This window comes from Erpetoichthys calabaricus, chromosome 6, assembly GCF_900747795.2.
Source record: "Erpetoichthys calabaricus chromosome 6, fErpCal1.3, whole genome shotgun sequence".
Classification (NCBI taxonomy): Eukaryota; Metazoa; Chordata; class Cladistia; order Polypteriformes; family Polypteridae; genus Erpetoichthys; species Erpetoichthys calabaricus.
In genome coordinates this window covers 13,019,494-13,035,433 of record NC_041399.2, presented here as the reverse complement: position 1 = coordinate 13,035,433, position 15,940 = coordinate 13,019,494, and the positions used below count along the sequence as shown (strand labels likewise).

The window sequence follows — 15,940 nt, the reverse complement described above, 5'->3', positions numbered from 1 at the left end:
ACTTGGCATTTCGACTGACACATGAACAGTTTATGTTGCATAATAACCTGATCTTTCGGATCAGAATTGTCTTTATTTGGGCAAATATACACTCACTGGCCACTTTATTAGGTACACCTGTTCAACTGCTTGTTAACGCAAATATCGAATTAACTAATCACATGACAGCAATTCAGTGCATTTCGGTCTGTAGACATTGTCAAGATGACCTGCTGAAGTTCAAACTGAGAATTAAGAATGGGGAAGAAAGGTGACTGAAGTGACTCTGAACGTGGCATGGTTGTTGGTGCCAGGCTGGCTGGTCAGAGTATTTCAGAAACTGCTGATCTACTGGGATTTTCACACATAACCATCTCTAGGGTTTACAGAGAATGGTCTCAAAAAGGGAAAATGTCCAGTGAGGTGCAGTTCTTTGGCTCAAAATGCTTTGATGATGCCAGAGTTCAGAGGAGAATGACCAGACTGGTTTGAGGTGAAAGAAAGGCAACAGTAACTCACATAACCACTCATTACAACCGATGTATGCAGAAGAGCATCTCAGAACACATAACATGTCAAACCTTGAAGCAGATGGGCCACAGCAGCAGGAGACCACACCGGGTGCCACTCCTGTCAGCTAACAACTGGCAACTGAGGCTACAATTCACACAAGCTCATCAAAATTGGACAACAGAAGATTGGAAAAACATTGCCTGGTCTGATAAGATGAAAGAGTCAGAATTTGTGGGTCAACAACATGAAATCATGGATCCATCCTGCCTTGTTTCAACGGTTCAAGCTGGTAGTGGTGGTTTAATGGTGTGAGAGATATTTTCTTGGCACACTTTGGGCCTCTTAGTACCAATGGAGCATTATTTAAATGCCACAAACTACCTGAGTATTGTTGCTGACCATGTCCATCCCTTTATGACTGCAGTGTCCCCATCTTCTGATGACTACTTCCACCAGGATAACACACCATGTCACAAAGCTCACATCATCTCAAACTGGTTTCTTGAACATGACAATGAGTTCACTTTACTCAAATGGCCTCCACAGTCAACAGATCTCAATCCAGTAAAGCACCTTTGGGATGTGGTGGAGCAGGAGATTCACATCAGTAATGCTTAGCCAACAAATCTGCAGCAACTGTGTGATGCTATCATGTCATAATCCCTGAGGAATGTTTCCAGCACCTTGTTGAGTCTACGCCACACAGAATTACAGTAGTTCTGAAGGAAAAAGAGGGGTCCAAATGGGTACTAGCAAGGTGTACCTAATAAAGTGTCCGGTGGGAGTACATGCGTAATGAATTTGCTTGGTGTGTTTGGTCTTATGATATTGGCACTTGAATTTCACATAAATGCAACAGAACTCAAATTCACACACTTACTGCAAAGCCTAAAACCTACCAGCATGTAGGTGGAAACACAGACAGAAACTGGACAAACATCTGATCTCCACATGACCAAGCCAGGGATCAAACCACTTTATCCATCTTTTACTTTCAAATCAAGTTTATTTTACATTACAGTAAAGAAAAGGACAAAGGCAGAGTTTAGAATCCATTGATCATTACTTGGGTGAAATAACTCGTGAAGTAACTTGGATTAGTTGTCTGCAGCCGTACCACGTGAACTTCAGAACAAGTCATCCACCTGAAGCTAAGCTTTGTTGGGGCCGGTGAGCACTTGGATGGGGAGACCATTTAGCGAAAACTTGGATTGCAGGTGGAAGAGTTGTTGGCGAGGCCAGCAGGAGGTGCTTACCCTGTGGTCTGTATGTGGGTCCCAATCCCCAGTGCAGTGAAGGGGACACTGCTCTGTAAAAACTGGCGTTGTCCTTGGGATGAGACATAAAAACTGATGTCCTGGTTTTCTGAAGAGTAATGTGTTTCCTGATGTCCTGGTTAAATTGCCCATCATTCTATCATCCATTCTGGTCCCCTAATCATTCTCTGTCCCATATTGGCTAATGATCTCTCTAACCCCCTTCCCTACCAGAAAGCTAATGTATGGTGAGAGTAACTGGCACAAGAATGGTTGCCATCACATCATCCAGGTGGATGCTGCACATTGGTGGTGGTTGAAGTGGCTCATCACTCTCTATGTAAAGCACTTTGAGTGTCTTGAAAAGCACTATATAAATGTAATGGCTTCTTCTTCTTCTTGAACTCAAAGAAGTTACATGAGGAGTCTGCTCATTACCTTCAAAACAACTGTTATAATTAATACAATTTTGGGCATCCTGAATTAGAACCCCCTTCGATGTTCAGAACATATGGTAAGAGAGGGGTTGGGAGCTTGTGCACAATGAACCACCTGGATTGGGACCCGAGTGTAACGGGTGACACCTCAGCTCCACACTGGAACAAGTGTGAAGTTTTTTACGGTGGCTGGAGTGCCAATCCTGCCACCAACCTCCAAGATTTTCCCTGCAAGTTGGAGGACCTACGGTAAATACTGTACATACGTAAGTGATTATTGATTAAAAAGTGACTACGTCCAACAGCCGTAAATTCTCAATGCTAGAGAATTTATTCAGAAATTACACCTAAAGTTGGTGTTGTGGTCTACTCTAATGAGGCAAAAACTGAACTCCTTAGGCAGAACTTCAAGCACTATGTCCGAGAAAGACCAGGCCTGGCTTATCATCTGCTTATTACCCTATTGTGTAGCATGGTGGTGGCAGGGACCAGGAGACTGGCTAGAATTGAGAGAAGGATGAACGCAGCCAAATACAAAGGGGTCTTTGAGGAACACCTGCTCCAAAATGCACATGACCTCATACTGGGGTGATGATTCCCCTTTCCTTTCAGCATGACAAAGAAGTGAAGTATACAGTCAAGACAACGTCAGAGTGGCGGCTTCGAGACAAATCTCAGACTGTCCTTTCAGTGGCCCCGCCAATGCCCAGACACAAAGCCCACAGAACATCTGTGGAGAAACCCGAGGATGGCAGTTTACAGATGCTTCCCATCCAATCTAACGGAGCTTGAGAAGATTTGCCAGGAAGAATCTAAAATCTAAAACTTGAAGTAGACATTGCTGGCAAAGAAGTTTCTACAAGGTACAGAATTAAGAGTCTGAAAACTTATATCAGTAAGAGATTTCAATTTTTGATATTTATTAAATTTACAAACCCATCTGAAAACATTATGGGTTATTGGGTGTAGACTGATGGGCAAAAATGTCAAATATATCCATTTAAAAATACAGTGGAATCTCGGTTTGCGAGCATAATTTGTTCCGGAAACGTGCTCATAGTCCAAAGCACTCGTATATCAAAGTGAATTTCCCCATAAGAAATAATGGAAACTCAGATGATTTGTTCCACAACCCAAAACTATTTATATAAAAATGATTAATACAAAATATAAAGTAAAAATACATAAAACAAATTAACTTGCACTTTACCTTTGAAAAGAATCATGGCTGGTGTGAGTAAGTTTCTAAACTCTTGTGGGATTGCACCCAATGGGACAACACGCGGAAGAGCGTCCCAAAGCAATCACAGTCTCCCAGCGCTGTAGCAGTTCTCCGTAAAAGCGAATCCGAAAAGATCACGGACCTGCTATAAGCGCCTGCCGTCAATGGGTGATACAAGGAACAAGGAACATTATAAATGTGCAGGGCCCTGCCTGACTGCTGTGTCTGTGCATAAATAACCGCGCTGTTGCTGTTTCAAGCTGAATAAAGCTGGTGTTGCTAAAGTACTGAGACTCAGCTTCGTGTTTTAGGGTGCAAGACGGGGACTCGCATGTCACAGCACACACGCGTGCGAGCACACACACACACATGAGCGCGCGAGCACACATACATACACACACACACGCGCGCGCACACGGTCACAATGCTAATGCTGTAGTAAACACTATACGCTCATACGGATGTTGACTATATGAGTGAGGCACGCCGACTCAGACAGAGAATAGGAGACGATTGCCCACAATCCCGTAGCTAGAGAGAGAGAAGAACCATCAGCTCAGTTGTGATCACATGACGCTCAGCAGACAAACTACTCGTACTGCAAGACCTTGCTCGTTTATCAAGTGAAAATTTATTAAAAATTTTTGCTCATCTTGCAAAACACTCGTAAACCAAGTTACTCGCAAACCGAGGTTCCACTGTAAATCTACAACACAAAAACGTGTTCAGAAATATGAAGGGGTTAGGTTTAAGGGATCAAACCAAAATAGACATTTTGGCATGCACGGGCACACTAACTTAAGTAAAACAAGTTTTTATTATCAATCTATAGTTTAAAATTTAGAAGAATAGAATCATTTTGACAACAAACAATCATTAAATCTCATTTAAATCTAACAGGGTTACTGTTTTTAAAGAATGTATATTGTCACACACGTGTGCATGGGAGGCAGTTAAAGGGCTTGAAAAAAGGTAATTCCCAGTCGGACCAGGGGGTGGTGGAGCTCACTGACCCTTTTGTTATTTTCCCAGTAGACCAAATGTGGGAAATTGTGCCTGGGCCTTTGAACGGCACTTTCCGGTTCCGGTCACTTCCTCCCTCCATCTATAAAACCAACCATGTCTGTACCAAACCTCAGGTCTGTTTTGAACTCTTGTCTGCAAAGACCATTGTCTTACAACCTTTTCAATTTAGCAGCCATTTTTCAAGTATATGGGAGGCTGCCCCAAATCTCTTTTTGTGTCAAGGCTCAATTATTTATCACAATATATTTAGACTCATATTTTAACCTTTGAGTTTTATTGCACCAGCCATCTGTCTGAATACCAAACATAACTGGCAAAGGACTTCTTCTATTTCATTTATCAGCTACTCCCATTAAGGGTTGCCATAGCAGATCATCTTTTTCCATATCCTCCTTTCCTCTGCATCACCTGCATGTCCTCCATAGTTCCAGTAGAGGTTCAGGTCCCCAGGTCCCCCCACAAGAAAAGAGTAATCAGTGACCCTCAAGCTTCTGGAGTGTACATTAAGTGATTATTACCTTCTTCTTCTTTCAGCTTATCCCGTTAGGGGTCGCCACAGCGGATCATCTTCTTCCATATCTTTCTGTCCTCTTGTTCTGTTACACCCATCACCTGCATGTTCCCTCTCACCACATCCATAAACCTTCTCTTAGGCCTTCCTCTTTTCCTCTTCACTGGCAGCTCTATCCTTAGCATCCTTCTCCCAATATACCCAGCATCTCTCCTCTACACATGTCCAAACCAACCAAATAACTATTGATATGAAAATGTCTATTACAAAAACATATTAATGTAATGTTTTTCTATATGTTGGAGACGTTGTACAAGCCTACTTTTCAAGGAAATCTTTCTCTCTTCAGTGTATAAAAGGCCACATTCTCCACACTGTATCCCATAAATACAATTAGAGGAATTTAATGTAAAGTCTTGAAAAATCAGCAGTTCAACCTGAGAACATTTATTAATAATCATCTTTTTCTCAACAAAAGGAATCTGCAATGCTGTTTTATTTTGCGTAAAAGTTTTTGAAGTACATTTTGCATGGACCAAATTGTCAGAAAATGAAGGGATCGGGGTTAGAATTAGGGTTAGCTGTTTTTCCTTACAAGTACCCCTTACTATCTTAGTTTCTGTAACACGATGGCATTTTTATGGGGTGAATTCCTTGTGTAAGTTTCTGAGAGAAGGATGTCACGTTGGAGACTGTGCACAGAGTGTCCCTGAGAAGAGTCCCAGAGTTCTCTTCGAATTCTTCCGGGCTCTCAGTGAGTGTGTCCCGAGAGAACTGCTGAATTGCAGATACAAAATCAGTGTCTTCTAATAGGCGAGTTCTTTTGTCCATCCTGATTATCATTCCCTTGAATTATAGGTTTTCATCCTTGCTTGAGTCCATTTCGCACCTTCTGGCTCAAGATGTCTACAGGGGGACCTCTGGAAAGGTTTCAGTTCAACATCTAATTTACACTTTTGTTATATGTTGATGAAGTCCAGGCAGATCCTGGTACAAGCATTTACTGTAGTTTGGAATGTAAGTAGGGGAAGGTGCAGCTGGATGCCTGTATCCCTATTAAATCTGTCTGCTGTCTTAACAGGCCCCGGTGTGCCACTAAAGCCTAGCAGAATTTGAAATGCCCCCTTTGTCCTATGTCAGCAAAACACTAATAAATTTAACCGTTTGTAGCAACCGCAAAATACGGGATGCGATTACTACACTTCACAACCCGACAGGGGGGTGGATGATGTTTGAAGGCACAATAGCATAACCATATTCGGTCCTCGTCCCCTCTTGCCACTATGCCCTTCTAAATAATTTGCAGAAAATAAAGCACAACAGGAAATGGGACAGAAAAAATATATTAACAGTTGTTGTTTACATTAACTTGCCCGGTGCCTGAGTGCTCATTAGTGAACCCCTTCCCCAGACGCCCTCCCTAGCGCCCAAATCCTAACTCCCGGTTTGACACAGACAATAAAAAGAAAAAAAGTAAATAATAAGAAAACTGTTCTTTGAGAACACAAAAGAAAGATTTAGCTTAGTCCACCATATAAGAAAACAAGAACCCTGCAGTTCAGTTCCTCCTGTAAGGCAGGTGGAAGCACAACAGTCCTTTGGAATGAAACTCAGGTATCCGACTCACCAGACGGGAGCACCCGGAGAACACCAGACCCTGGCCTCTTCTCGGGGATTCGTCACCTGAATATTTCTTCGGGGTGGCCACCCATGAATAGCAGACGTCCCTGGGTGAAGTATGATCCTGAAGAACTTCTTTGAGCGTGGATAGTCAATGCATTGCCTTCAGCCTTATCCTTCCTTTTTCCTCTCCTCTCCTTGATCCGCCATTCACCTTAAAAAGAAAAAGTTTCCCGCCGAAAATCCTTGCCCCTCACGGTTGTCATGGGAAACTCACGCCGGCAAAAGGCAGCTGGAAAATTTCCTCGGGCGGGATCCTTCCAGACCGGGATGTCACCAAAGGTGCCTGAAGGGCTATTTAAAACACCCTCCCAGCCAACATTATAAAGTGACGGACAATCTAGAAGGCTAACACGACTGTCTGTTATGTAGCCTTGCTGCACGTTAAACCACCATAACCGCCTATAGTCGGGTCCCCATGCAATTTACCAGCACACCAGAGCTGAGTATATTCAGTGATGTACATTCGTTTGAACTCCGCAACCGGCTCTAGTTGGTTCCCAATGCAATTTGCCAGCACAGCGGAGCCGATCAGTTCCGTGTCGTACATTCGTTGAGCAGCCAGCTCATGACCACTGGCACCCCCTAGCGAATCAGCATCACTGGGATTCAGCCGCTGCACTAGACTAGCCTACAAGCGTCAGCATTGGCATCTGTGTGCTTGCGTGCAGCGAGTTCAAGTGCGGTTGGCTCAGTGATTTACTGAATGTTATCCATGGCGTCAGTTGCCACCTTGTACATATAATAATAGATTGTTCCAGTAGTTTTTTATAGTTTTTACAGTCCATTGGCAGTGCGTAAAATGATCAGTGTTGCAGTAACATTAACTCCCCAAGTATGTGGCAGTTTAAGGGTTAAGTGCCATAGCCTTGGATCAGATCAACCACACTTACTGTACATGTTTAGTCATCTTCGGGCAAAAGGACAATGATTGAAAAGAAATTCTGATAAGCTACATTGCTGGAACAAGTGCAAACTGGACAAATCCAAATCACCATCTCTTCTATTTTATAAAGAGTGTCCGTCCATCAAGCAGCTATTCCTAACAGCAATGCCAACAGTGTCACAATCTGTGATTCACCTCTTGATTATCGGTTTTCTGCCTAAGGCATTTGCTAGATACCACCTGTGAGCCGCAGGCACTGATTTACCAATGCTTAGCTGAATACTTTGAAAGATGCAGAGTAAGATGTATCTGATTTGGTAGACAGGTATCTAAAGAAACTTTGTTAGGAACAAGTAACATCAATAGGCAGGAACTTTACACAATAGCAAAGCAAACTGGCAAGATGCCACCGCCAAAGAGGTGAAAGGCAGAATCGCAGGAAGCCCAAAGGAACATTAGAGACACTGACATTTTGCACAAATGGAATATCAACTCTGAGCAAAGGTAATTCATACCAGCTCTAATAAATAACGGACATCAGGTGGAAATTGTTTCTCATGGGACCTGTTGCTAAGCAACTAAAAGACACCTTTTGCTAAACTGAATGAGAAAAGTCAGCACTCTGTTAAAATCGCATTTCACCAGTACAGTACTTCAGTTCAATAAGTTTATTAATTACAACTTCCGCCATACAGCCAGTTTAACCAACACGGATTAAGAGACAGGTCTGTGCTTTCTGATGAACAGTCTCTGGTCAACAAATGTAGAAGTCCCTTCCAAAGTCTACTTAATTCACCTAACAGGAACAGTACCAAATAATCTCTTAGGTTCTTTTTTTAATGGAGCATTGGAAGAAACATCAAAACCAGCTATAAAACTTTCACCTGCAACCGCTTTTCTGTCTCACTGTCCTTATTCTACCTTGAATGTTCAATCTTAGGAACATCAAATGGCAGGCTTCATGCTCTTTGGGATTTCATCAATAGAAGGTTTCAGAAGAGTGTCCTCAGTGCCCTTAAGGGACTGCGGTTACACACAGAATGACCAATCCAAACATCTTAGCTCACTAGTAGCAACTGGACAGAGACATTATTGGTTTTTATTTGTATCAAAACCAATAGCAGGAAATATCAATAATACAAAGAGTTATACAACTTGGATTAAGCCCTCATATCAGCAAGATACTCCAGGTTGTCCACTTCCTTAGAACACTGGAACAGAACAATCTAGACAAGAACAGGCCATTTAACCCAACAATGCTTGCCAGTTCCTATCTATTTAATTCTTCCAAAATAAGATCAAGTCAAGGTTTGAAAGTCCCTAAAGTCCTACTGTCTATCGCAATACTTGGTCTCTTATTCCATGTGTTTATGGTTCTATATGTGAAGAAAAACTTCCTCGTGTTTTATGTGAAATTTACCCTCAACAAGTTTCAAACTGTGTCCCCATGCTCTTGATGAACTCATTTTAAAGCCACAGTCTTGATCCACTGCACTAATTCCCTTCATAATTTTAAACACCTCACTCAGGTCTCCTCTTAATTTTCTTTTCCTTAAACTGTAAAGGCTCAGCTCTTTTAATCTTTCCTCATAACTCATCCCCTGTAGCCCTGAATCAGCCTAATCACTCTTCTCTGGACCTTTTCTAGTGCTGCTATGTCCTTTTTGTAGTCTGGAGACCAAAACTGCACACAGTACACCAGATGAGGCCTAACCAGTGCATTAGTAGCTAGTAGTTTGTAGTTAGTTAGTTAGTTAGTTAGTTAGTTAGTTAGTTAGTTAGTTAGTTAGTTAGTTAGTTAGTTAGTTAGTTAGTTAGTTGCTTGAGCATAATCTCCTTGAGCTTGCACTCTACACATCACGGCACTATATAACCTAACATTCTGTTATAGATTTCTTAATGGCTTTTGAACACTGTCATGCAGTTGATAGTGTCGAGTCTAATAATCTCATTAACAAAATCCAACCACCTTCTTTTATAACAGCCCATGACAGAGAGTATCACACTCTCACTTCCCCTTCTCATCCCAATAAGTGCATATTATATATATATATATATATATATATATATATATATATATATATATATATATATATATATATATATATATATATCCATCCATCCATCCATTTTCCAACCCGCTGAATCCGAACACAGGGTCACGGGGGTTTGCTGGAGCCAATCCCAGCCAACACAGGGCACAAGGCAGGAACCAATCCCAGGCAGGGTGCCAACCCACCGCAGGACACACACAAACACACCCACACACCAAGCACACACTAGGGCCAATTTAGAATCGCCAATCCACCTAACCTGCATGTCTTTGGACTGTGGGAGGAAACCGGAGCGCCCGGAGGAAACCCACGCAGACACGGGGAGAACATGCAAACTCAACGCAGGGAGGACCCGGGAAGTGAACCCGGGTCCCCAGGTCACCCAACTGCGAGGCAGCAGCGCTACCCACTGTGCCACCGTGCCGCTCATATATATATATATATATATAATATATATATAAATATATATAAATATATATATATATATATATATATATATATATATATATATATATATATATATATACTTTATTAATCCCTGATGGGAAACTATCTTTTCACATGACCTTTGGAGATCAGAGTGCAGGGTCAGCCATTGTACAGAGCCCCAGGGCAATTTTCAGGGTAAGGGACTTGCTCAATTGCTCAACAGAGTAGGATCCCTTCTGACAGTAATGGGATTTAAACCGGCAACTTTCCAAATAGCTATGCATATCCTTAGCCTCACAGCCACCAGTCCAGCTAGCAAAGTAGACAGTTTCTCAAAGCACAGAAAAAGTTACTAATTCATTATCATACAAACTCAAGCTTGATACCTATGGGAATCAAACGCTGGCAATTCCCCAGAAATAACTGGACTCTATAGCTTGGGACAGGGACATCTGTGCTGATCTGCTTAACCTCCTGCCACAATAAAATTCTCTAGGAAAAGTGGTTTGTGAAGATGAGACGAGATGAGATGATGATTTTTTAACTAGACAAAACACTCTGAATCTTGCTTCTTGCTTTGTCTTTCAGCTTCCCGAGAATGCACAGCACTTTTGTTAATCATGACAATACTTTCGGATGAAATCTGTCAGTTGAAAACATTAAAATATCTCCCATATGATGATGCTTTTTCAGAAAATGTTTGATTAATTGATTAGAAAAAATAGTAATTGCTTACAGATTGAAGAACATACATGTCCTTCAGATCTCAATAAATCGGCCATCATTGAAGATTTGAATATACCCTCACCATCATAAATTATTCTATCTAGCAGCCAATATACTTCTTCTTTCTGTGGTGTCTTCTCTACTGCACTTTAATACAGCTTGAATTGTCTGATTCATGGATTAATGGGGCATCCATCAAATAAATTCAAAATTGGACTACATCAGATCAGTGATTCAGCATGTAATGCCCCATGCCCAAAGCGAAAGGGCTCCGACCTCTATTTGGTGCATCTAGTAGTCATGATTGAGACAGACCAAGGAAGGTGTTAGGCAAACTAGACTTTTAGTTCAAGAAATGCGTATAGTGTTTTTTCAAAACAAAGAATTAAAGTATTAAAACAAAGTAAAATAAATGTATCCCTTCCCAACGCTTTGACACCAGAACAAATCCCCCTCAGCACAGCTCTCTGCATTACAGTCTGCCACCTCCACCAGCATCTTTTCAAGACAGAGTGAGTTTTTCTGCATCTTCTATCTCTGATGAAGCATCTGATAATCTTCTTTCTGCTCTGCCATCCCCTCACTGAGGTCCTTCTTCCTGCAGGAACCCACCACTATTCCTCTCCGCTCACTGCAATCCACAAAATCAGCAGATTGGAACACTGTCACTGTACAGAACTCACCAACTGGCTTTGGCCCTGCTCCCCAGATTAGCAATCAGATCTGATACAGTACCCGTCCTACTCTCTCGCTGGTAAGATTCATGCCTCAGAACTGAATTTCTTGCTGTCATTTGTCTCCCTTCCTCTAGAACTTAACCCTACCCCTTTAAATTACCTGCTTAACCCCAACCGGTGCTTGTTAAGCTGCAATCCTCAGACATCAACCTGTCGTGCATGCTCACATGTGAGCCGCCTTTCTGTGCTGATTAATCTACTGGGTAATACACTAAAATGATTAAAATCAATTCAGTTTCATTACAACACTCCAGGACACAACTTATCACAAAGCCATTTCTAATATATCCTTACACTGGCTCCTGGATAAGTTTAGGGCAGATTTCAAGATCCTCCTTTTAACATATAAAGCCTTAAATGGCAGAGGTCCAGCTTACTTATCTGAATTTATCATGACTTACAAACCAGAGCGCACATTAAGATCTCAAGATTTCAGTCTGCTTCTGATTCCAAGGATTAATAAAATAACAATGGGAGGTCATGTTTTTAACTACAGGGCCCCTAAACTGTGGAGTGGTCTGCCTGCTACTGTAAGAGATGCCCCTTCAGTCCCAACTTTCAGATCCTGGCTGAAGACTCACTACTTCAGTTTAGCATACCCTGACTAGAGCTGCTGATTAAGTGTGCAGACTGCATCTCTGTTGTTAGTCATTAGCACTAAGACATAAGTAACGTGATAGTTATAATTTGTTAGTAATCCTCACCTATTCTGTTTCTCTTCTCAGTACTCAAATGTGGCACTTGGTGCCACTGCCCACCTGCCAAGTTGTTTTGCCTGCCTAAGGTAACGTCATCTCTGGAATCGTTGGGTAGAGGGGTCCTTTCATCGGCTAGGTTGGCCCAGCACTGACTCAGCTGTGGAATGACCAATAGGGTGAGGCAGCTTGATGGCTGAGGTCTCCAGGACTCTCTGAACAATTCAAATCGCATTATGTGATATCATCTACTGTTGAATTCTACTCTGTAATTATATTTCTATTGTACTGAGGATTACTTGTGTTCTGTTCTGTGTATTGTATTTACTCCCTTTTTTTTTTGAAACCCACTGCATGCCCAACCTACCTGGAAAGTGGTCTCTCTTTGAACTGCCTTTTCCCATTTTTCCCATACAAGGGTTTTTTGGGGAGTTTTTCCTTGTCTTCATAGGGATTCAAGGCTTAGGGCTGTCAAAGGGCCTGTTTACACCCATTGTGGCACTTTTGGTGTGATTTTGGGCTATACAAAAATAAATTGTATTGTATTGCAATAGATAACCATCCAGCACAAATCATTTAATTGTTAAATATAGTACATTCCATTAACAAGCACAGAACAATGTACACATTTTCTTTTTAATATGGTAAAGCTCAAAACAATCGAACATAGTGTAACATTCTCACACAGTGGTCATCTGGGATAGTGTCTATCCCAGCAGCACTGGGAGGAAGGCAGGGAACAGAACAAGAAATACTTTCAGTCGATCACAGACCACAAAACACCCAACAAGAACCAAACTCCCATGTCCAAAATAAAACACCACGCAATGCCGCGTCAAACATCGCAGTCCGGGCAGCCACCTTGGCTGACAAGATCATTGCAAAGGAGTAACACAAGGAAGTGACTCCAGCAGCATCATTTAAAAAAGCAGAAAATAGAAACAGCAAACTGCAATAAATGTTGGCAAATATACAAAATGCATAAACATAGAGTTCACTTCATTTATTTTGTTAATGCCTTGAGGCAACAGAAGAACCAAATGAATTCTTTTATTGGCCATTTTAAGAAAGAAATCACAATTAATAGATACCAGCTTAGCAATATTTGAGGCAGAGATGAAAAGATAGTTGAATCATTTTAATCATTTAATTATAATTTTAAAACATTATAATGACATTTTTACAGCACTTGGAAACATTTCAACGCTCATGCAGAAGAAAAGTCATTTAGTCGAATGGTGCTTGGACTTCACCACATAGTAACTGACATTAGAATGAGTACATTGCAGAAGAGCTCTCTGGGAGACAGAAGGAAAGCCCTGTGCCACGTGAAGAGACAAGAGGGGGCCACACCAGAGCTCTCCAGTTCTCCGGCTTCCTACAATCGATTTTATAATACCATCAATCTGTCTTAGATAGTGCGACCAACAGGGGGCGCCTCAGAGCACCAGGCTCCAGACAAATAAAGTGCATTTTATCGAACAAAATACCCTTTTCTGGTTCTTTTTCCAAATCAAATACTCACAAGCACAATTTCAACAACAACTTTCCTCAAGCTTTGTCCTCTACCTCCCGACTTGAGGAGCATCATCTTTTATGCCAGGATCTGGGAAGGCTTCCCATGCTACGTGACTACACCCTGGAAACACTTCCAGATCAAGTGAAACCTTCTTAAAATGTGCGTGTGTGTGTGTGTGTGTGTCCTCCCCTCACAGCTCCCTCTGGTGGCACCCATGTATCCTGACAGGACTGTCCATCAGGAAAACAATTCCTGAAGTGCCCTGCAGGTGTACAAATGGGGGCTCTACCCAAGAGATGATGCCATTATCTATTCCCAGTCGGGACAACCACCCCGGCCTGGGATGCCTGTCCTTCCAGATTCCAGATCCTTCCTTTATGGCATCCCGTCTGGGTAAGGAACTACTCTCCCTCCTGGTCTGAATGCCAGTGAATCCACCTTGGTACCTACAATAGATAGATAGATAGATAGATAGATAGATAGATAGATAGATAGATAGATAGATAGATAGATAGATAGATAGATAGATAGATAGATAGATAGATAGATAGATAGATAGATAGATAGATAGATAGATAGATAGATAGATACCATTAGTCACATACCACACCATCTTCTAGACCCACTCAATCCTGAGCAGGGTTATGGGGGACTAGATCCTAGCTAGTCTGCCGCTAATTAAAGGGTTTCTATCCATCAAGCTCAGATAACTGATGATGAATAGAACTGAACTTTATACCATCGCTCCTATGACGTCACTAGTGAGTGCCACCTCAGGGAATTCTGATAGCAGGTTTCCATGATAACAGCCAGCACAATGCTCTTTGAATGACAACACCCGAGGTTCAAACAAAATGGCGTTGCAGTAAAATATAAAGAAAAAAATCAACTTCATCCAGGAAGGAAAAAACACAAAAGATATTTAACAGTTCTGAATAACTATTAGAATAGCACAAAAATGTATAAATATTAGAGATCATAATAGCAGTTTACCATTGTAATGTTCTGCCTTTTGAAAATTACTTAAAAAATGGGCTATGATTCTGTTTTATTTTTCATCTCAGTTTGTATTTTTTAGTTTTCTACTAAACATACAGCATTATTTAATTATTTCTGTTTACAATAAAGTGAATAAGAAAAGACCCAAAAGCTTTCTAATGCTAATGTTGCACAAGGAGACCATCCAAAAGCAGATTATTCCTGATTCTTAGATCTTCATAATCGGCACACATCCACTTACCTTGCCAACATAGAGGGGGTCATTTCCAGTGTACTCTTCTAGAACAAAGAACTGATTCCACACCCAACTGCGTTTCACTCTGTGACGAGTAACTCCATCTTTACCTGGCTGCACATTAGATCCCGACTCCACATGTTCCGATAGGCTCATCCCACAAAGACAGAATAGGAGAATTATTGTCATCTCCATCACACAGTAGGCTTTTGCCAAAGAAGAGATAAATGTCAAAGAAAAAAAAATAAACAAAGAAAGAAAGAAAGCTCCAATCGTTTATTTTAATTTAGTTTTCCAGAAAATAAAAGGCTCTCAGTCCAGAGGCAAGAAGATCATCATTTGTAGGGCCTTGGAATGGAAGAGGTCACTGCTTCAGATTAGACTTGTCAAGTGCAGAGCTGTGATGAGCACCTATTGGGGAAAAGAGGCAGAAGAGCTGTCAGGGAAAAAAGTCACTGGGAACGCACTCATTTTTAAAGGATTAATCCACTTCACTTCTTCTAGAGGCACCTTTAAACATTTACCATATAGCACAAAAAATAATAGATAGATAGATAGATAGATAGATAGATAGATAGATAGATAGATAGATAGATAGATAGATAGATAGATAGATAGATAGATAGATAGATAGATAGATAGATAGATAGATAGATACTTTATTAATCCAAGGGGAAATTCACATTCTCCAGCAGCAGCATACTGATACAATAAACAATTATTAAATTAAAGATTGATAATAATGCAGGTAAAAAACAGACAATAACTTTGTATAATGTTAAATGTTAGTTTGGGGGAGGAACGATCTCCTCAGTCTGTCAGTGGAGCAGGACAGTGACAGCAGTCTGATGTCACTTTAAAAGTCTCACATACCATCTTTTGTGCCGTCTTTTTTTCTGGGGCTTCCTCTTGGCCTGACAGCAGCGGCAAACAGCAATAGATCGCCACACAGAACACATTAAATGTATGATACTCCAACTCTCTGCACATTTAGAATCCTTAGATTTATACTTGATATCACTTTCATGATGAAATG

The 15,940-nt window shown here is 41.3% G+C and overlaps 1 protein-coding gene across 1 annotated transcript in view; it reads right to left on the bottom strand.

Moving 5' to 3' along the window:
* The window catches only part of LOC114653209 (cadherin-7-like), a 322,615-nt gene that overhangs the window by 270,013 nt on the left and 36,662 nt on the right, over positions 1-15,940 (bottom strand). Inside the window, 1 exon segment of the mRNA XM_051929318.1 lies at positions 14,911-15,315. Within this exon segment, the coding sequence (XP_051785278.1) occupies positions 14,911-15,099 (189 nt within the window). The 5' untranslated portion in view covers positions 15,100-15,315.